At 37.0% G+C, this 24,584-nt stretch overlaps 2 protein-coding genes and 1 pseudogene across 2 annotated transcripts; all 3 read left to right on the top strand.

Moving 5' to 3' along the window:
- Nucleotides 1-1,350: 1,350 nt before the first annotated feature.
- LOC116125453 lies at nucleotides 1,351-4,411 on the top strand (annotated as a pseudogene).
- Nucleotides 4,412-7,473: 3,062 nt separating this feature from the next.
- Nucleotides 7,474-18,587, top strand: LOC116125452 (putative polyol transporter 2). The gene is made up of 6 exons (XM_031411169.1): nucleotides 7,474-7,596; nucleotides 7,709-8,055; nucleotides 8,180-9,286; nucleotides 15,437-15,561; nucleotides 15,678-15,916; nucleotides 18,250-18,587. Exons 1-6 carry the CDS (start codon nucleotides 7,560-7,562, stop codon nucleotides 18,585-18,587), a joined length of 2,193 nt encoding a protein of 730 aa, XP_031267029.1. The 5' UTR covers nucleotides 7,474-7,559.
- A 3,455-nt stretch (nucleotides 18,588-22,042) lies between these two features.
- LOC116125473 (putative polyol transporter 2) lies at nucleotides 22,043-24,402 on the top strand. The gene is made up of 3 exons (XM_031411184.1): nucleotides 22,043-22,353; nucleotides 22,454-22,800; nucleotides 22,924-24,402. The coding sequence occupies exons 1-3, from the start codon at nucleotides 22,194-22,196 to the stop codon at nucleotides 24,040-24,042; spliced, it is 1,626 nt and encodes a 541-aa protein (XP_031267044.1). The 5' UTR covers nucleotides 22,043-22,193; the 3' UTR covers nucleotides 24,043-24,402.
- The last annotated feature ends 182 nt before the right edge of the window (nucleotides 24,403-24,584 follow it).

Here is a 24,584-nt window from a genome sequence, read left to right as displayed (position 1 = left end):
ACTGGAGTTCTTTCTCGGCTAGTAGTTCTAGAGTCTGGAGGATTAATTGAGGTACGCGTAAGTTGATCTGGAAACTCCCGACCATAAAAAAAAAAAAAATTTTGGGAAGCTGAATGTTGTGATCGACAAATTGAGTTTGATTATGAAAGCAATTAACGTTGAAAATTGGCATGTGATTGGATCCTTTGAGGTGGGGATGGTAGCTATTTTTTTTGTTTTTGTTTATGTGCTTTTCCTTACTTTTGAAGTCATTTCTTTTGTGTTTGGTTCTGCCCTTTCTTATTTTCTCTATATATTTTTAACAAATTAAATTATGTGGTTATGTTGCTTTAAGAATGAGTGGTCCAATAGCTTGCATGGGTTGATTGAATTGACTACCAATAATAATGCAAAAGCAAAGGAGACCTTATATTAATTCTTGCACATGTGTTATGTTTCCTATTTCTAAAGTTTGGCTTACAGTATTACTACAAGAAAAGTTAACCTTCTACTACATGACAAGTTTAAGAAGTGTCCAATCAGCTTGCGTATCAGAATTTTGATTTGCAAATTTTGGGTTTTCTGTTTAGTCATTTTCGACTTTGGAAAATTTGAATACTGTTTGAAATGTGTTTTTGTTCTTTTGGTTTTGGAGTAGAATTCCATAAAGTCTCACCATGTTTTATCTGGTGGGTGATCAAATCAATTGAAATATTGTAAGCCTAATGTCAAAATGGTCTCTCATATAGTGTCTTGTGGAAATAACTAAATGTACATATACTTAATGTGGAACTGGAAATAACTGAATGTATATATTCTTAATGCGAATCTAGATTACTTACCTCCAACCATATTGTCCAAGCGTTATAAGAGAATCAATCCAGAGATGATAGAAGTCAAATGTATATTGTTGTTAACCTAAGAGATAAAAGTAACCAAATGTAAATTTCAGGATGATGATTTGTGAAAGAATGTTTGAGAGATGTTTTCTAACCTATGCCAATTATAGTTGATATTCTGTTCCCAACAACTACCTTTCATAACTTCTATCAAGGACTAAGATAGACAGTTTACCTTGAATAACTCCTTAAAACTACTCCTTAACTACATAATGTTAACTGAATAATTGTCTTCACTACATAATGTTAACTATATAATTGTGGCATGTGGCCATTTTAAATCTTTTCACTAGGTGGGTGTTTCAAAATCAATTGAAATATTTCCTAACCTAATGTCAAAATGAAGATTGAACCCAGCAAGAACATATATAACAAATATTGAAACACATTGGCCCTCAAAATTTCACTTGGTGTAGTTATATATTTTATAGAACAAATGAAATTAATGAATGAATAAATGAACATGTAAGAGATGGGTAAGAGATGGGCAGAGATGGAGGCTGTAGTTGTAGTCATTGTCGAAGACAAAGAAAGTCCATGCAAATAATGGAGATGTGGTCTGGGAATCTGACACGGGACCAGCTTAATGAAAATCTTTTAGAGATTCAGATCATACAATATATAATTCAGGGACCCATTTTAGTTATAATATAGTATCCATAATTGAAGCCTGTAGGGATTGGTGATCATGGCTACTCACTTAAGAACCCACCACTAGGTTACAACCAGCTTAATTCTTCTCACTTTCTCAGCGATCAGTTGTCAACTGTCTTGTGGTGGTTCTGAAATATTTTCTACCCAAAACTGCGGTGGAGATCCTCGGAAAAATCATAACTATAATAAAAGAATTACAAAGATGATTTCTCATGGAAATTGCAGCCTCACGTTCACTCATCTCCGGATGAAACCTCTTGCGAAGATATCCAATTGAGTCACCTCTACTAAAGCAAGGTAATCCACTGTCTAGCATTAACAACACGGTGTTGATGATACTGTCCATGTAACGACGAGCAGCAAGATAACCCTTAATACACAAGCTATTCATGTACAAAATATCGGCATCAACTTTGAGATAAAAGTTGTCAACAGAACGTAGAAAGATAAAAAGATCCAACTGTAGAAAATGTTTTCATTACCTTTAAAGTATACACTTTATCACAGTACTAATAAAAAGATAAATAATTTGTTGACTAGAAGATTCAGAAACCCAAATGAATTTGTAAGTTCGCGGCAGGCTGTAAAAAATCAGAAATTAACCATGCTTTTACAAATCTAGCAGTGTCAATAATTGATTTTTTATTATTTTTTCTAATGATAAAAATAAAAATTCGGAGTAGGATAAATCGGCATAATTGAAAGAATATGTGAATGTAAATTGCAAGGAAGGAAGGGGGCTCGACTTTGATTATTGACTTGACTATAAAAATATGAAGTCCATTAAGTAATTACCTAATTAATCAATTAGTCAATTATCTAATTAATAAAAGCCTACCTTAGTCCTTGGGTAAAAACGCCGCGCTTATCCTTTTAAAACCGCAACACCTTTGAAAATTCAAATTCATGTAGATAACAGTGTAGTTGGACTCATTGGTCTGAAAGCCGAAGTCTGGACTTCCTTCTTGTCTATAAAGTTCAACTCTCTTCCAACTCATGGCATAGCTTCAAATTCCACCTAATCTCGTTCTCTTCCTCTCTCGCTAGCTTGCTTTTTTTCAAACATGGCTAGCCTGGGAGCCAGAATACCAGCTAACTACTGACCAACGTCCCAAAACTCTTGCAGATTTTGATCCTCCCCAAAACGAAAACGCAACAAGTTTGCTTTCGCTTGCTCCATCTAGCTTCCATGACTTCCATCTTCTCGGCTATGGTAACTTAACTTAATTACTAACGAAAATAAACAAAGAAAGAAACTTGTATAATATTGAGATTTGATAATCTTTGCATGTGTTTTTTTTTTTTTTTTTTGTTTGACAGACATTGGAGTAATGAGTGGGGCCGCAATCTACATAAAAAAGGACCCAAAATCAGCGACGTGGAAGTGGAGTTCTGGGGGATCAACCTTTACTCACTGTTTGGTGCGCGGCAGCCGGCAAACCTCCGACTGGATCGGCGGCGCTACACCATCGTACTAGCGGGAGCCATATTCTTTGTAGGAGCTCTGCTGATGGGTTTCGCCACAAACTATGCTTCCTAATGGTGGGTCGTTTTGTTGCTGGAATTGGCGTCGGTTATGTCTCATATTGCTCCTGTTTACACTTCCGAACTCTCGCCCGCTTCCTCTCGTGGTTTCCTCACGTTCTTTCCCTGAGGTAATTTGAATTTACTTTGTTATTCTCTCCTTCACAACTTTACGCATTAATTATACGAGTCGCCACCTTCCTGGAATTTTCAATAAAAATTACTCTTGCAATACTAAAAAACTGCACCACAGGTGTTCATTAATGGAGGGCTATTACTAGGATACGTTTCAAATTACGCATTCCTCGAAGCTGCCACTTCAATTGGGATGGCGAATGATGCTTGGCATCAGCGCCATCCCCTCCGTGCTGTTGGCCGTCGGGGTCTTAGCCATGCCTGAGTCACCTCGTTGGCTGGTCATGCAAGGTCGACTCGGAGACGCCAGGAAAGTCCTCGACAAAACCTCCAACTCCAAAGACGAAGCCGCCTTAAGACTCGCCGATATTAAAGAAGCTGTTGGCATTCCCCAAGAATGCAACGACGACGTCGTTCGGGTTGAGAAACGTAGCCACGGTGAGGGTGTATGGAGAGAGCTCCTCCTTCATCCTACACCGACGGTTCGTCACATTTTAATCTGCGCCATTGGTATTCATTTCTTTCAGCAGGCGTCGGGCATAGACGCCGTCGTTTTGTACAGTCCCAGGATCTTTGAAAAAGCCGGGATTACATCTGATGACGATAAGTTACTCGCAACTGTAGCCGTCGGATTTTCCAAGACTATTTTCATCTTAGTGGCTACGTTTTTGATTGATAGAATCGGACGACGGCCATTGATTTTGAGTAGTATGGGGGGTATGATCCTGTCCCTCGCCACCCTCGGATTCTCTGTAACGGTCATTGATCACTCACACGTAAAGTTACCATGGGCTGTTGCATTAGCCATGACCATGGCGTTCTTCTCGATAGGGATGGGGCCCATCGCGTGGGTCTACAGCTCTGAGATCTTCCCGTTGAAGCTACGAGCTCAGGGAGCGAGTATGGGAGTTGCAATGAATAGGGTTGTAAGTGGGGTCGTGAGTATGGCTTTCTTACCCCTTTACAACGCCATAACAATCGGCGGAGCCTTCTTCCTTTTCACGGGAGTCGCAGTGGTGTCCTGGGTGTTCTTTTATACGATGTTCCCGGAAACACAGGGTAAAACCCTTGAAGAGATGGAGGTCCTTTTTGGTAACTTCGATTCGTTGAGGGACTCCAACCGCAAGAGGAGGAACAGTCAACTTATCGGCAACAGTAACGGAAACAGTGACGGTCCTAGTAGCGTTCAGTTACGGGCGGTGTTTAAACCTGGAGGGTAATTTGGTAAATATAAAAATAAAGATAAGTTAATAAACACTTCTTACAATTTATTTTTACAAACGTTGACGTGATAACTCATATTTGGTCAAACAAGACCATTGTTGGACAGACAAAATCTATTACGAACTGACCAATTGCGTTGACATGTCATTTTTGTGACAAAAATCTAATGAGAAGGGTTTGCGAGTATAGTATTACTATAAATATAATTATGTTTTAAATATTTTAGTATAGCTTTCTAAAAAGATAGTGATGTTTGAGTGAGAGCGTTGAACGAAGAGAAGAAAAGAATGACTAACCCTTGTTCAATGAAAAATCATAAATTATGAATGAAAAACATAATATTCTATCTATAGTTTGTCCAAGTTTGGTTTGATACGTTGCTATGATTTTGATGCCCACAAGTTATTCTATAGAGTAATGCTACATCCACAACCTTTTTTTACAAGCTTTCTCTTGCAACTTTAAATGTAGATTGTTGCTAACCTAAGTGATAAAAGTAACCAAATGTGATTTCAGGATGATGATTTGTGAGAGAATGTTTGAGAGATGTCTTCTAGCCTATGCTAGTTATAACTGATATTCTGTTCCTAGCAACTACCTTTCATAACTTCTATCAAGGATTAAGATAGATCGTTTACCTTGAATAACTCCTTAAAACTGCTCTTTAACTGAACAACTGTCTTAACTGCATAACATTAACTGAATGATTGTGGCATGTGGCCACTTTAAATCTTACTTGTCTAACCCAAATAATAAGTTTCACTAGGTGGGTGTTTCAAAATCAATTGAGATATTTCCTAACCTAATGTCAAAATGAAGATTGAAGCCAGCAAGAACATAACAAATATTGAAACACATTGGCCCTCAAAATTTAACTTGGTATAGGTATATATTTATAGAACAAATGAAAATGAATGAATAAATGAACATGTAAGAGACAGGCAGAGATGGAGGCTGTAGTTGCAGTCATTGTCTTAGATGAAGACAAAGAGAGTCCATGCAAATAATCGAGACGTGGTTGGGAATCTGACACAGGACTAGCTTAATGAAAACTTTTAGAGATTCAGATCATACAATATATAATTCAGGGACCCATTTTAGTTATAATATAGTATCCATAATTGAAGCCTGTAGGGATGGGTGATCATGGCTACTCAAGCAATTGGGTAACGAAGAATTATATTTTTACAAGCCTCACTTGTAACCCACCAGTAGGTTACAACCAGCTTAATTCTTCTCACTTTCTCAGTGATCAGTTGTCAACTGTGCTGTGGTGGTTCTGAAATCTTTTCTACCCAAAACTGCGGTGGAGATCCTCGGAAAAATCACAACTATAATAAAAGAATTATAAAGAAGATTTCTCAATGGAAATTACAGCCTCACGTTCACTCATCTCCGGATGAAACCTCTTGCGAAGATTTCCAATTGAGTCACCTCTACTAAAGCAAGGTAATCCATTGTGTAGCATTAACAGCACGGTGTTAATGATACTGTCCATGTAACGACGAGCAGCAAGATAACCCTTAGGGGGTGTTTGATTCAAGGAATATTAGATTATTGAAAATGTTGGATTACTAAAAAGTTAGATTACCTTGAAGATTCTGGGAATCTTTAGGAAAATATGTTTGGTTAATTATTGAGTATGTTATATTAATATGTTTGGTTGAGAGAAATAAATTGATGAGTATGTTATTTAAATTATTGAATTGTCCTTTAATTAAATATTATCATTATATTATTTTTTAATATTGATTATTATAAACCCCATGCATTTAAAAACTTAGCAAAAAACAACCCTATAATAAAAGTTTGGAAAATCAACAAAGCACCTCTACCAACCTAGCCACTGTTGGTCACCAGCAACCACCGCTAGCCGCCAGGAGCCGGCAACCTAACGGCATACGGAAGATAGAAAATGACCTCTGTGCGCAGTACGGCTATTTCCAGCCAGAGATTTGGTCGTTAACGATATTAACTTTGAGATAAAAGTTTTCAACAGAACGTATAAAGATAAAAAGATCCAACTGTTGAAAATGTTTTCATAACCTTACAAATTGATGCCATGTATCACTCTTCAAAACCCTAGATGGATCTAGTAATTGGGTCATTTCATGGCTCAGCTTGAAGTGTGCGCTCTCAAAACGCATATTTCCACCAGGTGATGTTTCCAAAATGAAACCAAAATCAATATGGACAAGCCGTCCCTTGCTGCATGTATCTTTATTACTGATACTAGAGAGTTATTTACTTTTCTAAAGGATTTGGGGGAGATAGTGAGCCAAACAAGTGATAATAGTAACACGATTTGTCAAGTAGCCGTTCAAAATAGTAAAAAAATTAATAAATCATACGAGCTAGAGCATACTTGACTTCTGCCCCGTGTATTAGGCACAACACAAACTGCAAAATAAGAAAAGCTTAATAGAAGGAAGTGTAAACAGTATACATAGATAACCCTTGTAACTTGAAAGTTAAAACTGGTTCATAGCACTCATCAGAACCAAATTTTTTGGCCTTGGTGACATTTTCTTAGTAACCAATAATTTCAAACATTGAAAGCAAAGGAAAGAGTACATGAATTGTGCCATTCGGAGTAGGATAAATAGGCAATAATTGAAGAGTATGTGAAATGTAAATTCCAAGGAAGGAAGGGGGGCTCGACTTTGAGTATTGACTTGACTATATAAAAATGTGAAGTCCATTAATTAATCAGTTAATCAATTATCTAACCAATAAGAAGCCTACCTTTGTCCTGGGGTGGGAAAAAGTCGCCTACCCTTTTAAGACTGCAACACCTTTGAAAATTCAAATTCTATATAGATAAACAGTGTAGTTGGACTCATTGGTCCAAGAAATGATGTAAGCCGATCGTCTGGCCTTCCTTCTTGTTCTATATAAGTTCAACTCTCTTCCAACTTTCATGGCAGCTTCAAATTCAGTACTCTTCAAAAACCAGATTGCTAACACCATACACATCTTAATCTCCTTCTCTCTCGCTAGCTTGCTTGTTTTTCAAACATGGCTAGCCTGGGAGCCCAGACTACTGCTGCTACTACTACTCATGCTGACCAACGTCCCAAACCCCTTGCAGATTTTGATCCTCCGCAGAAACCGAAACGCAACAAGTATGCTTTCGCTTGCGCCATGCTAGCTTCCATGACTTCCATCTTGCTCGGCTATGGTAACTTAAACTTAGTTACTAATGAAAATAAACAAAGAAAGAAACTTGTATAATATTTCGATTTGATAAATCTTATGCATGTGTGTTTTTTTTTTTTTTTTTTGTTTGACAGACATTGGAGTAATGAGTGGGGCCGCAATCTACATAAAAAAGGACCTCAAAATCAGCGACGTGGAATTGGAGGTTCTGGTGGGGATCATCAACCTTTACTCACTGTTTGGTGCGGCGGCAGCCGGCAGAACCTCCGACTGGATCGGGCGGCGCTACACCATCGTACTAGCGGGAGCCATATTCTTTGTAGGAGCTCTGCTGATGGGTTTCGCCACAAACTATGCGTTCCTAATGGTGGGTCGTTTTGTTGCTGGAATTGGCGTCGGTTATGCTCTCATGATTGCTCCTGTTTACACTTCCGAACTCTCGCCCGCTGCCTCTCGTGGTTTCCTCAGTTCTTTCCCTGAGGTAATTTGAATTTACTTTGTTCTTCTTCTCCTTCACAACTTTACGCATTAATTATACGAGTCGCCACCTTCCTGGAATTTTCAATAAAAAATACTCTTTACAATACTAAAAAACTGCACCACAGGTGTTCATTAATGGAGGGCTATTACTAGGATACGTTTCAAACTACGCATTCTCGAAGCTGCCACTTCAATTGGGATGGCGAATGATGCTTGGCATCAGCGCCATCCCCTCCGTGCTGTTGGCCGTCGGCGTCTTGGCCATGCCTGAGTCACCTCGTTGGCTGGTCATGCAAGGTCGACTCGGAGACGCCAGGAAAGTCCTCGACAAAACCTCCAACTCCAAAGACGAAGCCGCCTTAAGACTCGCGGATATTAAAGAAGCTGCTGGCATTCCCCAAGAATGCAACGACGATGTCGTTCGGGTTGAGAAACGTAGCCACGGTGAGGGTGTATGGAGAGAGCTATTCCTTCATCCTACACCGACGGTTCGTCACATTTTAATCTGCGCCATTGGTATTCATTTCTTTCAGCAGGCGTCGGGCATAGACGCCGTCGTCTTGTACAGTCCCAGGATCTTTGAAAAAGCCGGGATTACATCTGATGACGATAAGTTACTCGCAACTGTAGCCGTCGGATTTTCGAAGACTATTTTCATCTTAGTGGCTACGTTTTTGCTTGATAGAATCGGACGACGGCCATTGATTTTGAGTAGTATGGGGGGTATGATCCTGTCCCTCGCCACCCTTGGATTCTCTTTAACGGTCATTGATCACTCACACGTAAAGTTACCATGGGCTGTTGGATTAGCCATCACCACAGTGTTATCATTCGTCGGGTTCTTCGCGATAGGGATGGGGCCCATCGCGTGGGTCTACAGCTCTGAGATCTTCCCTTTTAAGCTACGAGCTCAGGGAGCGAGTATGGGAGTTGCAATGAATAGGTTTGTAAGTGGGGTCGTGTGTATGTCTTTCTTATCCCTTTACAATGCCATAACAATCGGCGGAGCCTTCTTCCTTTTCACGGGAGTCGCATTTGTGTCCTGGGTGTTCTTTTATACTATGTTCCCGGAAACACAGGGTAAAACCCTTGAAGAGATGGAGGTCCTTTTTGGTAACTTCTATTTGTTGAGGGACTCCAATCGCAAGATGAGGAATAGTCAACTTATCGGCAACAGTAACGTAAACAGTGACGTTCCTAGTATCGTTCAGTTATGGGCTGTGTTTAATCCTGTTTTTTATTTTTGTTTATTTTTATATATATATTATTTAATATATTTTTTTTATTATTTTTTTTTATTTATTTTTATTTTTTTTTTCTTATTTGTTCATATTTGTTCATTTTTGTTTTTTTTTTATTTATTTTTTACTTATTATTTTCTTTTTTATTTTTTTTTTTTGTCATTTTTTTTATTTTAATTTTTTGTTATTATTTTTTTATTTTAATTTTATTTTTTTTTTAATTATTTTTTTTTATTTTTTTATTTTTTTAGTGATGTTTGAGTGAGAGTGTTGAACGAAGAGAAGAAAAGAATGACAAATCCTTGTTCAATGAAAAATCATAAATTATGAATGAAAAACATAATATTCTATCTATAGTTTGTCCAAGTTTGGTTTGATACGTTGCTATGATTTTGATGCCCATAAGTTATTCTATAGAGTAATGTTATATCCATAACCTCTTTTCACACGCTTTCTTTTGTAACTCCAACGTGACAGTTCGATAATTTATCAGATGAGACTAAAGACGAGCTGATTAGTTACGAACTACTATATCAGGATTGTTAGAGAAAGTTTGTAAGAAGAGGTTGTGGATATAATATTTTTTTATTCCATATCATAAAATTTGTTCAGATTTCAAACTAATTCTGTTTTATTAAATTTTGCCTTTTCCTTCCTTTAGAAGTCAATTTTTTTTGTGTTTGGTTCTGCCTTTTCTTTCTTTGGATTTTTCTTTATATACTTTTAACAAATTAAATTATGTGCTTATGTTGCTTTAAGAATAAGTGGTCCATTCTTTCTTGCATTGGCTGATTGAATAATTTGGATTGACTACCAATAATAATGCGAAAGCAAAGGGACCTTATGGCACCAAGTTTGACCTGGTGGGTGATCAAATCAATTAAAATGGTCTCTCTAACCCAAACTATAAGTTTCACGAGGTGGATGTTTCAAAATAAACTGAAATATTGCCAAGTGTAATGTCAAAATGAAGATATTTTCCCACCTACTAATTTTTAAAATACCACTTGTCCACCCAAATGACACTTTCCCACCTTCCCCATCAATTGCCGATTGATTCCAACATCGTTGTGATCCAAAACTGCCATCATTCTCTTCCCCGATCATCACTCACTAAAACCCCTCAAACCTTACTTCTATCGACTCCACCAACTGTTAACAATAGAGCGATTAGGGTTTGCGTAGCCTGATGCGACTAAATCAACCCCAGCAAGCGCACTAGTCGTGTTTAAGTAATAAAGTGATAAGTTTGAGTATCGTCCCACAGAGATCAAAGAAAATATTCGTAATTACCTAAAACCACCTACACGTTATTTGAGAAAACGAAATTTTAGAGTGTAAAACTAACAAATAAGTGTAAAACTAACAGATAAAAATAAATAAATTAAACAAATAAACAATGTGAAGAACTTTGCAGTATTAATGAAGTTAAGGTACAAATTTTCCCCTAATTATGCTTGACAGCTACTCTTAATACATGTTTATGCTATGAGTTGGTAGGATTATTCTAAGACCAATTATCCTTATTTAGACATAATATTCAAGTTAATACAGATCCTATTCGGTTACTTTGAAATTAAGAAGCATAAATTCATCAATCCTTTACAACTAATTTGCCTTATTCGAGTATGAATTAGGTGGAACACAAATTAATCCTAGAATCTCTATTTGATTACTTCTAGTTTTAATTTGCTTTGCAATGTTATTCCAATAAAACAATTATGAATATGAATTAAGCAATCAACCCTAACTTCTCTATTCGAAACATCATCAAGGTAATTAAATCAATCCAACATTCATAAAACATTAAACCTAAACTCTTGCACAAATTCATAAACATAAATCTGGTATTAAGAATAAAAATTGTTTAAAACATAATTAGGGTTCATAAACATAAATCTGGTATTAAGAATAAAAATTGTTTAAAACATAATTAGGGTTTCATCCTCCCCTAACAAAAGAGATTTACTCCATCCTAAGAACAAAGAAAAAAACAGAGAAGAAAAAAACATATTTAGACTTGAAAAATAAACAAAAATCAAACTCTTAAATCTAATTTTTAGTCTTCAAGCCCCAAGAATGTGTCTTCTCTGCTCCAAAATATGCAATATTCGTCATTGACAACTAATCTCCATTATACTTAAATACCCAAAAGAATCCTAAGTGAAAAAGAAAAAAAAAAAAACTAACAAAAACACCTTAATATTTTCTGCCAGGGCCTTGGCCGTGGCCAAATTTAAGTCACCACAGCCTAGGCTGTGATGCTTTCTAGTCTCTTTGTTTTATCTTAATTCCACCACCATGGCCATGGTGAACCACCAAGGCATGACCATGGCCTTCAAGAATGTTAGGTAGTCTTAACTTCTTCAAGCTTTAAGTCTCAATTTCATTCCAATGCTCCAATCTACTCAATCAAAACCTGAAAAACACAGAAGTTATTCAAATCAATAGCTAACCATTCATATCTCAAGCTTAATAAAAATTAACACCAAAACAAATAAAAAAAATGAGAAATTAACTAAACTAACATAAAAACAATCATAAAAACACTCAAATTATGCAAATTATCATAGATGCCCCTCCCAAGTCAAATGACGACCAATCACGACCATCAAAATCCAATCTTCCACCACCAAAAGACTCGTCAGCCTCCCATCTTCGAGAACCCCAACGACATGGACCAAGTTTGCTCTCCATTTACCATTGACTAAAAAAGCTTATTTTTTTGGGTGGAAAAGTGGTATTTCAAAAGTCTGTGGGTGGAAAAATGTCATTAAACCATTATTTGGGTGGGAAAAAGCCGTTAACTCTAGTTATACATTTATAAAACAAATGAATAGATGAACATGTAAGAGATGCGTAGAGATGAAGGCTGTAGTTGTAGTCATTGTCTTAGATGAAGACAGAGAGTCCATCCAAATAATTGAGATGTAGTCTGGGAATCTGACACAAAACCAGCTTAATGCAATTTTTTTAAGAGATTAGATTATACAATATATATTTTAAGGACCCATTTTAGTTATACTATAGTATCCATAATTGAAGCCTATAGGGATGGGTGACTATGACTACTCAAGTAATTGGGTAGGAGTTATACAGAATTACAGATAACCAGTTGAACAATTTTTCCTTCCAATTTCGGCCTATGGTTGCAACAAGCTGTAAAAGTTTAAAAAATAAAAGGGAACTAGAATTATATTTTTACAAGCCTCAAGAGGAACCCACCACTAGGTCACAACCAGCTTAATTCTTCTCATTTTCTCAGTGATCAATTGTCAATTTGTTGTGGTGATTCTGCAATCTTTTCTACCCAGAACTATGGTGGAGATCCTCGGAAAATTCACAGCTATAATAAAAGAATTACAAACAATAATTTACAAGTGAAGACGAGGTCCAAAATATTCTTGTTGGAATTTGAACATTTTTTTTGTAATTGATAAAGAAAAGGCAATCACAAAGAAAAGGCAAGCAAGAAGAAAAGGCAAACAAGAAGAAAAATGAATTTAAGTTTTAGACGAATTTCTAGTTTAGGAATTTGTAATTGAGAATAATTGTTTTCCTTTTCTATTGTGAGATGTAGTAGGAAAGAAGAATTGGTTTAGGACTTTATTTTAGTTAAAATAGGAGAATAATTTAAATTAGAGGAGTTTTATTATGAATAGGAATATGAATCTTAGTAAAATAAGAATGTCTTATTTTACCTATAAATAAGGGAGTCCAAACCAATTCAAGATTATGAGAGATGGAAGTAAAGAAAGAGAGAATGTAGGAATACAAGGGGTTTTAATGTAAGGGTACTATGGGTATCGGAAAAATACCAAGGGGTATTAAACATCATAGGAACAAGATGTTCGGCTGAGGAATTAGAGTATCCAACGATCGCTCATAATGAAGGTTGATAGTGTGATGAAACATTTGTATCGTATTCATATTATTATTGTGAAAACTCTCTCATTCGTGGATGTAGGCAAGTTATGCTGAACCACATAAAATATCGTGTGCCTTTGTGTGTTATGTGTTGTTCTTTAATTTTATGTTTTTTTACTCTTCTGATTTTCAACATGGTATCAGAGCAGATTCTGATTTTTCAACAATTCTTTACTTCTCAATGCCCTATTGTAGATACTGTATCAAGTCATATCCAACAGTGGTCCATTTGTTGTAAGCATCTGTGCATACATTTCTCATGAAAATTGTAGCCTCGTGTTCACTCATCTCTGGATGAAACCTCTTACGAAGGTTTCCAATTGGGTCACCTCTACTAAAGAAAGGTAATCCACTATCTAGCATTAATAGCACAATGTTGATGATACCATCCATATAATGACTAAGCAGCAAGATAACCCTTAATACACAAGCTATTCATGTAAATAACGGAGTCAACTTTAAGATAAAATTTGTCAACAAAATGTATAATTAAAAAAAAGATCCAATAAGAAACTCTTTCATTACTATACAAATTGATGCCATGAATTACTCTTCATAAACCCAGATGGATCTTGTAATGGGTCATTTCATGGCTCAACTTGAAGTGTGCGCTCTCAAAATGAGGTGATGTTTCCAAAATGAAACCAAAATCAATATGGAGAAGCTACCCCTTACTGCATTGTGATAGAACCAATGAAGTCCTAGTCTATAGTAGGAAGAGTAAAGAAGTGAAATAGAGAATTATAAGCCAGAACATGGGAGGGTGACAGAAATGTACAGGACATATGGTTTTTATTAATAGGTAGAGTACAATATTTTGTTATATGTGGGAGTGCTGGATGAATTAAAAAGGGAGAATGACAGGAGATACAAATTATTGAGAAAAGTTGGGAAAAAAGGAAAGGGGAGGAAGTTGGCCCTCGGAGCTCAACGATGTCCTTGTTTTTCTTTGAGTCTTTATTTTGTTTAATGCATTCTATGAGTTAGACAGATAGTAGATTTGCATTCCAAAAGTGTATCACTTTGATTTATGTCATTGATATACACATTTTCTTGAATCTTGAATCTTGGTTTATTGTTTGAGTTGTTTTGTTTCCTTGAGTGTGTGTGTTAAAGAGAAGGAGTCTATCAAGTGGTCTCAGGGCAATCGCTCACTAGGGCATGGTTAACACTAGAATGGAGAGTAGAGTTGATAATGTTGAGAAAGAATTCACGGTGGTTTAGAGAGACTTAACCAAGTTGATGGAAACTGTTACTCCATGAGGGAGATACTGGTTGACATGCAAAACTAGATACAGTGGAAATATGAAGAAGAAGAAGCTCATAGAATAATGGTGTTGGAAGAAGGTAACCACTTCGGAATAGGAAACCAATATGATGGACAAACTCGCCTGGAAAACGAACCACCACCACTACCACTTGAGTATGGGGGTTATAACCACGGTGAAGGGGGAAATTGGAGAGATTAGGGGGGATGAAAGCTTGAACTGCTGATTTTTTCTTTTATGATGACCTTTATAGTTGGATTTTTCAAGTTGAACAATACTTTGTCATCAATTAGGTAAAGAGGAGAACAAAGTCCTCTCTACGGCGCTGTGTATGGAGGGAGAAGCCCTTAATTGGTATCATTGGATAGAATCCAAAAATCCAATACTGGCTTGGCCGGCCTTTAAGGTGGTGCTCCTTCAAAGGTTTAGTAGTGCCTAGGAAGTCAGTCCTCAGGAGTTGCTCATGTCAACGAAGAGGTAGCAGTACTAACCATCGACGAGAGGGAAGATGTTCTCACCGCTACCTTCATGAACAAACTAAAGTCAGATATCAGGGCTGAAATTAAACTCCAAAGACCCAACCTACTGGACCAACCTAACTCCTTAATCCAAGCTACCACCTTAGCCTAAAGAGTTGGAAGGAATATTGTATTGGATTAAGCCTGGGTAGGTTCGGGCTGACAAGGGAGAATGGGAGGAAATGTCATTGGGCCCCAAAATTTTACCAACCCCTTCAAACCCGATGAATATGATAAGGCCCAACTTGACCTTACCCAAACCCACATGACCTAATCCCTTATGACCCAAACCCACCCAACAACTAATCAAAGAACTCAACCCACTCCATCGACATTCAGGCGTTTCTCCACTAAGAATGCATGCAACTAAGGTTAACGCCAACCAAGAGTTTCAAATCTAACACTTTTCGGTGGGATTTTCCCTTCAGGAAGCTTATTTAGGCAGAGATTCAGAGGAAGAGAGAGGCGTTTATGTTACAGGTGTGATGCAAAATTCTTATCTTGTGATGCAAAATTCTTATCTAGGCATTGATGTGGAGAGAAACAATTATAGGTAATTTTGCTTGAAGAAGGTGAGGCAGACCCAAATCCAACCAATGAAGAAGATGAAGAAGAAGGTAAGGATATTGAAATTGAACAATCATAGAGTAATGTTGAGTTGTCCATCAGTTCAATGGCAGGAATACATGGGCCAAAAACGATAAAGCTAAAAGGGAATGTTCAAGGTAGGGAGCTGATTGTTTTGATTGATAGTGGGGCTTCCCACAATTTCATCAGTATAGAGGCAATAGGGAGTTTAGGGATCCCAATTGTTGCAACTCTTTCTTTTAGAGTTAGAGTTAGAGTTGATGATGGGTATCGGGTTACATGTAAAGGGGAGTGTAAAGAAGTTCCCTTGGAATTACAAGGTATGGTGTTCGTCTAGAATTTCTTTTCCTTTAAAATGGGAAGTGTCGATGTGGTGCTTGGGATGGCATGGCTAGAGACCTTAGGGGAAACAGTGATAGATTAGAAGAAACAAACCATGAAGTTTAGGTTAGGAGAGAAAACTATGAAGTCGTGTGGAGACCCATCCTTGAGTAAGACAATGGTGTCCTTGAAAGTAATGATAAAAAAGGTACAGAGTAAAGGTCAAGGTATTTGGTAGAGTTTGGGGAGATTCAAAAGCAATCTGGAGGTGAGGAGAGAATGGATGAAGCATTGGCTGAAGTGTTAGACTAGTTTAGGTAAGTGTTTGAACCCTTAACGGGACTGTCACTAGTTAGAAAATATCAGGGTATTTGGTGGAGTTTGGGGAGATTCAAAAGCAATTTGGAGGTGAGGAGAGAATGGATGAAACATTGGCTGAAGTGCAAGACCAGTTTAGGCAAGTGTTTGAACCTTTAACGGGACTGCAACCAGTTAGAAAATGTTAGGGTATTTGATGGAGTTTGGGGAGATTCAAGAGATAGTTGACCATGAGAGCTCAAGAGAGAGATTTTCAATCAAAATGAAAATTAGATTAAATTTGGGAATATCACTTATTTATATACAAAGACCATTTTGCAATAATTTGAAATTGTTTTCAAGTCCTTAAATTAATATGAATCCTATATTAACACTTAACACAAATTCAATATTGTTTTTAAGTCTTTAAACTAATTTCAATTTAATATTAACTCTTAATATTAAATCATTATTGATCCTAAGTCCTTTAAACAATTTCAATTTAATATTAACTCCTTAATATTAAATCCTTGATTTAAACAAATTTATAATCAAGGCATATAAAATAATCTTATTTAATATTTGTCCCATTATTGAATCTAGTTCAATAATATATTTTAGTCCATAATTGAATCTAATCCAATAATGACCAAATTACCTTATTACCTTTGGTAAGTGCTAGCTTTCGATGAGTAGTCATTTCTCACCAATACATAAATTCAGATACACACGTTTACATCTGAACATCGTTAACCTTTAACGATATGTATTACTTTCTCTTCTCATACTTGGTTTTTAGATGTGACCACTTAGGTTCACTGTAATCTAGCCATAGGCCCAATATCACAATCTGATATGTTTCGTCATAACTCTTTATGATCGAAACTCCCACCGATCATGGTAGTTATCTAGCAATGCTCCATAACCCCTAGGTCACAATGAAGTTAAACTCTAATAAACCTTTTTTCCCGATCGTACGTTCTATGTAGTAAAATCTCTCCGTCGTCTAATCCCGATTAAGTATAAGTTCATGGTATGTCAAAACCCTTAACTTGATCTTTATCTGAATTGTCAATCAATATAATGGAACGTGTCATCATGAAACACCTTTTCATATGACTATTTTGTACTCTAGCTTGAGATTCCCTTTTTCCAATGTTTATTGACATTCGTTTGGCAACTCGGACCAAACTATTTCGAGTTAACGGATCACATCTTGACTATCACTTGTCTCACACATGAATAACATATGACTAAACCGACTTCTTACACAAAACATGACTAGTCTCGTGTATATATACCATATGAATCATATGTATCCTATGTCGAGTCCAACCGTGATGTCTCAAGTCTAAGGATCAATGATACACTAGTACGATCCTACGATGTATCATTGACCACATTCTAAATGTCCATGTAATTCATCGTAATTAGTCATATTCGATAAACAGTTCACCAACCTTTTATCCATGCTAATGCCCTAGTGATATACCTCTTATAATCACCCACACTAATACCATCACATGATATTCAATGGAGACATTCAACTTGCCTACTATGCAATGTTATTGCCCGATTAATATTACTTACGTAGAGAATGCTTCAATGATTTGATATTCTAAAGATCAGTATCATCCTGAAATTTCACATGCATTATATATAGTATAAATAAAGCAGTAAACAACATGTGAAATCACAACTCTTTCTTCCATTCTCAAAAGAGTATTTACAAGATATAATGCCTTGAAACAGACAACACGATTGGTTCTTAGTGCATACACTAACAACTACATCCTCCAGGAGTTAAAGAACAATCTGATTCATGCCCAAAATAGGATAAAAACTTATGCATATAAGAAGAGAAGGGAAGTCACTTTTGAGGTAGGGGACTCGACCTATTTGAAGCTACAACCCTACAGGCTATGTTCCTTAGCAAGGCACCATAATGAAAAGCTTAGCCCACGATTCTACGGTTCGCTTGTGATCAAAAATAAAATTGGGACAACAGCTTAACAATTGGATTTACACCTATCAGCCCGCATACATGATGTCTTCCACGTTTCACAATTGAAGAAAGCCATCTTCTTTATTCCAAATAGTCAACCACTTCCAGAGAACCTCAATGAAGACCTTGTGCTGATCGTTGAACCCGAAAATGTGCTCCAGAAGCGGAAGTTGTTGAATGGACAATGGGAGGTCCTCATTCAATGGAAGGGGCCACCTCCTCATGAAAGCACTTGGGAAGATTTCCACACTATCAATACCCAATTTCCCTCGTTCCACCTTGAGGACAATGTGATTCTCCTTGGGGAGGGTAATGATAGAACCAATGAAGTGCCGGTCTACAGTAGGAAGAGTAAATGGGTGAAATAGAGGATTACAAGCCAGGACATGGGAGGGTGACATAATTGTACAAGACAGATGGCAAGACATATGGCTTTTGTTGATAGGTAGAGTACAATATTCTGTTATGTTGGAGTGCTGAATGAATTAAAAAGGGAGAATGTCAGGAGATATAGATTATTGAGAAAAGTTGGGGAAAAGGGAAAGGGGAGGAAGCTAGCCCTCGAAGTTCAGCGGTGTCTTTGTTTTTCTTTGAGTTTTTATTTTGTTATATGCATTTTGTGAGTTGGATAGATAGTAGATTTGCATTTTGGAAGTGTCACTTTGATTTCTATCATCAATATACACATGTTCTTGAATATTGTTTTTGGTTTACTGTTTGAGTTGTTTTGTTTGCTTGGGTGTGTGAGTTAAAGAGAATGAGTCTATCACATTGACATTCATATTGAGGTTAGATGTCTTTTTGAGTATCTTTATTACTAATACTAGAAAATCATTTACTTTTCTAAAGGATTTGAGGGAGATAGTGAGCTAAACAAGTGATAATAGTAACAGGGTTTATCAAGCAGCCGCTCAAAATAGTAAAACAATTAATAAATCATGCAAGCAAGAGCATACTCGTCAAATAGAAGATTGCCGTTTTGTCTATCCTTGGGTTGTATTAAAACTTAAAAGGCTAGCAACTGCATAACCAGCACTGCTAATGCTAAAGTTCTCACTTGCTGTTTCAAAACTGGGATCTGGTAGACCCAACGGGCCATAGTTCTGTTGAAAAATCTCGTACAAGCCACCATCGGTTGTTTCACCCATGTGACTTCTGCTCTGTGTATTAGCCTATTAGGCACAACCTGCAAAATAAGAGAAGGAAGTGTGGACAGTATATATAGACAACCCTTGTAAGTTAAAACTGGTTCACACTTCATAGCACTCTTCACAATCAAATTCTGTGGGCTTGGTGACATTTTCTTAGTAACCAAGAATTTCCAAGGAAAGAATACATGAATTGTGCCGTTAGATATGATTTCAACTTAGGAGACCTTCATTTCTCAGTTGTAGAAAACTTTCCATCACAAAGTATACACTTTATCACAGTACAGTACTAATAAAAGATAAATAATTTGATGACTAGAAGATCCAGAAGCCCAGATGAATTTGTAAGTTCGTGGCAGGCTGTAAAAAATCAGAAATATTTTACAAATCTTTTTTTTTTTTTAATAGCAAAAATAAATAGGCAACGAGTTACTTTTTCCCACCCAAATAATGGTTTAATGACATTTTTCCACCTAAGATTTTTAAAATATTATTATACCATCCAAATTTATATTCCGAGACGAATAAAGAATAAACTCTGTTCAGACTATTGGGGCTTTTGAAGAGAGGAGGCTGATGAGTCTTTTGATTGGAATTTAACTTGGGAGGGGCAGTTCTGTAAATCCTAATCACTCAATTGTTAATAATTGATAGGGTCGGTGAGAATAGAGTTTAAAGGGTTTTGGTGAGTGATGATTGAGAAAGAGAATAGTGATGGTGTGGAATTGCAACGATGTTAGAATCGAAAACGGAATATAAATTTAAATAATAAATTAATATTTAAAAAATTTATGGATTAAAATGTGTAATTAAGTCATATGGGAAAAAGTCGTCTACTCATAGGCAATAATTGAGGAGAGTTAGTGAAATGTGAAATTGTGAATTGCAGGGGCCCGCTTGACTTTGAATATTGCCTTCACAAAATAAAAAAAAGTGAAGTGTGTCCATTAATTAATTAATTAATTAATCAATTAGTCAATCATTTAATTGAAATAAGAAGCCTACTTTTGTTGACCCAAGAATTAAAAAAAAAAAAAAAATTTGTTCACATTGGTACATGTACGATTGAAACTTTATGAGTCACCTGCCACTCCTTTTTGTTTTTGTCTTATTCATTGACTGACTTTACTTTAAAAAAGAAAACAATCATACTAACAATGAAAATTTTTGGATTTAGCCCGTGGTTTAGTGTTTGTCTAATAATTTGAATACAGTTTACATTATAATATTAATTTGGTGTTATTTTACCCCATTTTTGTATGTTTGCCAAAATGATATAAGGGTAATATTACACTTATAATCTAATTTTATAAATTTTATCTCATAATCCTGACATCAGGGTAGATCCAGCCTAGTTTTGAATGGGTCATAACCTATCCTTAATTTTTTTTTAAATACTAATATGTACAATTTCTAGATTTTGGCCCATCTTAACAAAAATATTAATGTGTAATTAGTTTTTATTTTTGCTCATCCTAACAGAAATTTTTGGATCTACTAATGCTTAACGTGATAACTTGCAATTGATTAGCTCGCAAATGAGTCTCGTCTGCTCGTTATAGGTCTCGCCTGACTATATAAAAGTTAACCGATTGTGAGCTGTTACGTCGAAATTGTGAGAGAAAATTTGTAAGATTAAGTTTTGAGTCAATTTTTATCCATAATATAAATCATCCATTAGTATAAGATTTTAAACCTTAAACTATACTAACATAAATGGAGGACAGGGTATGATTTCTCGTACCAATAAATGGTAAATCTATGTGGATGAAATGATTAAGATAATCCTTGGTATGAGAAATTAAACCCCAACCCATATCAACAAAAAATATAGGTTAAGGTCTTATTTCTTATATATAAGTTTCCGGTAATAATACATTCTAATTTCTAGATTTGATGGAAGGAGAAAAGGTAATATATAATTTATTATTTGGGTATAGTTATAAAGAATTGAGAATTTATAAAGTTTTCTACCTAAAAATTATTAGAAACACCACTTCATTAGAAATATGGAGCTTGATTATTGTAATAAGGCCCAACTTTGAAAGTCAAATTAAGGATTTTAAGAGGAGTAAACGCCATTTTCCCACCCAAGGTTTGCCTTAATGGCCCTTCCTACCCCAAAAGTTTCAAAATATCATTTTCTCACTCAAAAGTTAATACTCTATTACTACCCAAAGCCAATTTTTACGGCAAAAATTTTCTCTGTCAGTACTATTTGAAACTTCGGTTTCCTCTCTACAAACCCCTCTTACTCCAACACCTGATTTCTCGCTGATTGCTAGCCATCACAAAGCTATGATTTTTTGTTCTTAGCTGATTTCTGATTGATTCCGACGACGAATATTCAATCGATCACAACTATTTGATCCATCGGCCTCCAATCTATAAAACCTTTCGTACAGTGACTCCTGGTAACTTGTCAAACATCGATTGAGAAAGTGAAGTGTATTTTGAGTATTAACGGAATCTAAACCTTGGGTGAAAAAGTGATATTTTGAAACTTTTTGGGTGAGCAAATAATTAAGGCAAACCTTGGGTAGTTGTTTATTCTTTAAAGAGTGTGACCTCTTTGAAAATTCAAATTCTATTTAGATAAACAGTGTAGTTGGACTCATCGGTTGGTCTAAGAAATGATGTAAGCCGAAATTTAGTCTTCTTCTTGTTCCATATAAGTTCAACACTCTTTAACACAGCGCTTCACAACAGCCAGTGGCTTAGTTTCATGGTAGCTTGAAATCCACTCTTCAAAAACCAGATAGCTAACACCATACACTCTTAATCTCCCTCTCTCTACTTCTCTCGCCAGCTTGCTTATTTTCAAACATGGCTAGCCTGGGAGCTGAGACTACTGCTGCTACTACTCATGCTGACCAACGTCCCAAAACCCTTGCAGATTTTGATCCTCCCCAGAAACCCAAACGCAACAAGTTTGCTTTCGCTTGCGCCATTCTAGCTTCCATGACTTCCATCTTGCTCGGCTATGGTAACTTAACTTAATTACTGACGAAAATAAACAAAGAAAGAAACTCGTATAATATGGAGAATTGATCAATCTTATGCATGTGTGTGTTTTTGTTTGACAGATACTGGAGTAATGAGTGGGGCGGCAATCTATATAAAAAAGGACCTCAAAATTAGCGACGTGAAAGTCGAGCTTCTGGTGGGGACCATCAACCTTTACTCACTGTTTGGTGCGGCGGCGGCCGGCAGAACCTCCGACTGGATCGGGCGGCGCTACACCATCGTACTAGCGGGAGCCATATTCTTTATAGGAGCTCTGGTGATGGGTTTCGCCACAAACTATGCGTTCCTAATGGTGGGTCGTTTTGTTGCTGGAATTGGCGTCGGTTATGCTCTCATGATTGCTCCTGTTTACACTTCCGAACTCTCGCCCGCTGCCTCTCGTGGTTTCCTCAGTTCTTTCCCTGAGGTAATTTGAATTTACTTTGTTCTTCTTCTCCTTCACAACTTTACGCATTAATTATACGAGTCGCCACCTTCCTGGAATTTTCAATAAAAATTACTCTTGCAATACTAAAAAACTGTACCACAGGTGTTCATTAATGGAGGGGTATTACTGGGATACGTTTCAAACTACGCATTCTCGAAGCTGTCACTTCAATTGGGATGGCGAATGATGCTTGGCATCAGCGCCGTCCCCTCCGTGCTGCTGGCCGTCGGCGTCTTAGCCATGCCTGAGTCACCTCGTTGGCTGGTCATGCAAGGTCGACTCAGAGACGCCAGGAAAGTCCTCGACAAAACCTCCAACTCCAAAGACGAAGCCGCCTTAAGACTCGCCGATATTAAAGAAGCTGCTGGCATTCCCCAAGAATGCAACGACGACGTCGTTCGGGTTGAGAAACGTAGCCACGGTGAGGGTGTATGGAGAGAGCTCTTCCTTCATCCTACACCGACGGTTCGTCACATTTTAATCTGCGCCATTGGTATTCATTTCTTTCAGCAGGCGTCGGGTATAGACGCCGTCGTTTTGTACAGTCCCAGGATCTTCGAAAAAGCCGGGATTAAATCTGATAACGACAAGTTACTCGCAACTGTAGGCGTCGGATTTACCAAGACTATTTTCATCTTAGTGGCTACGTTTTTGCTTGACAGAATCGGACGGCGGCCGTTGATTTTGAGTAGTATGGGGGGTATGATCCTGTCCCTTGCCATCCTCGCATCCTCTTTAACGGTCATCAGTCACTCCGACGTAAAGTTACCATGGGCTGTTGGATTAGCCATCACGACGGTGATATCTTTCGTCGCGTTCTTCTCGATGGGGATGGGGCCCATCGCGTGGGTCTACAGCTCCGAGATCTTCCCGTTGAGGCTACGAGCTCAGGGAGCGAGTATGGGAGTTGCAATGAATAGGTTTGTAAGTGGGATCATGGGAACGACTTTCTTATCCCTTTACAAGGCCATGACAATAGGCGGAGCTTTCTTCCTTTTCACGGGAATCGCAATGGTGTCCTGGGTGTTCTTTTATACGCTGTACCCGGAAACACAGGGTAAAACCCTCGAAGAGATGGATGTCCTTTTTGGTAACTTAAATTGGTTGAGGGACTCCAAGCGCAATATGAGAAACAGTCAACTTAATGGCGACGGTAACGGAAATCGTGACGATTCCAGTAACGTTCAGTCAGGGGTGGTGTCTAAGCCCGTGAGTAACTAGAAGGTAACATGGAAAACAATAATGTTATATCCATAATCTTCTCTTACAATCCTCAACGTAGCAGTTCGTTATTGGTTAGTTTGCAAATGAGCAGGTAAGATCCATACAAGTAGACAAGACTTATTTTACAAGTTGACCAATGACAAATTACCATGTCGGGAGTTGTGAGATTAAATTATCGATCCGGCATTACTCGTTAGTAAATATGATGATGTTTTAAATATTTTAGTTTAGCTTTCTGAAAGGATAGTGATGTTTGATTGAGAGGGTTGAACGAAGAGAAGAAAAAAAAGGACAAACCCTTATGCAATAATGCAATGAAATAGATAATATTCTATCTATAATATTTCTTTTTTGTCATTTGTGCAAGTAAATGGTCCAAGTTTGGTTTTATACGTTGCTATGATTTTGATGCCTATAAGTTAAAAATTTAAATTATGTGGTTATGTTGCTTTAAGAATAAGTGAGTGGTCCATTCCTGCATTGGTTGATTAAATAATTTGAAATTTTGAATTGACTACCAATAATAATGCGAAAGCAAA

This window comes from Pistacia vera, unplaced genomic scaffold (genome assembly GCF_008641045.1).
Source record: "Pistacia vera cultivar Batoury unplaced genomic scaffold, PisVer_v2 Contig166, whole genome shotgun sequence".
Taxonomy (NCBI): Eukaryota; Viridiplantae; Streptophyta; class Magnoliopsida; order Sapindales; family Anacardiaceae; genus Pistacia; species Pistacia vera.
The sequence above is the reverse complement of the archived record's forward strand: the minus strand, read 5'-3'. Positions and strand labels throughout refer to the sequence as shown.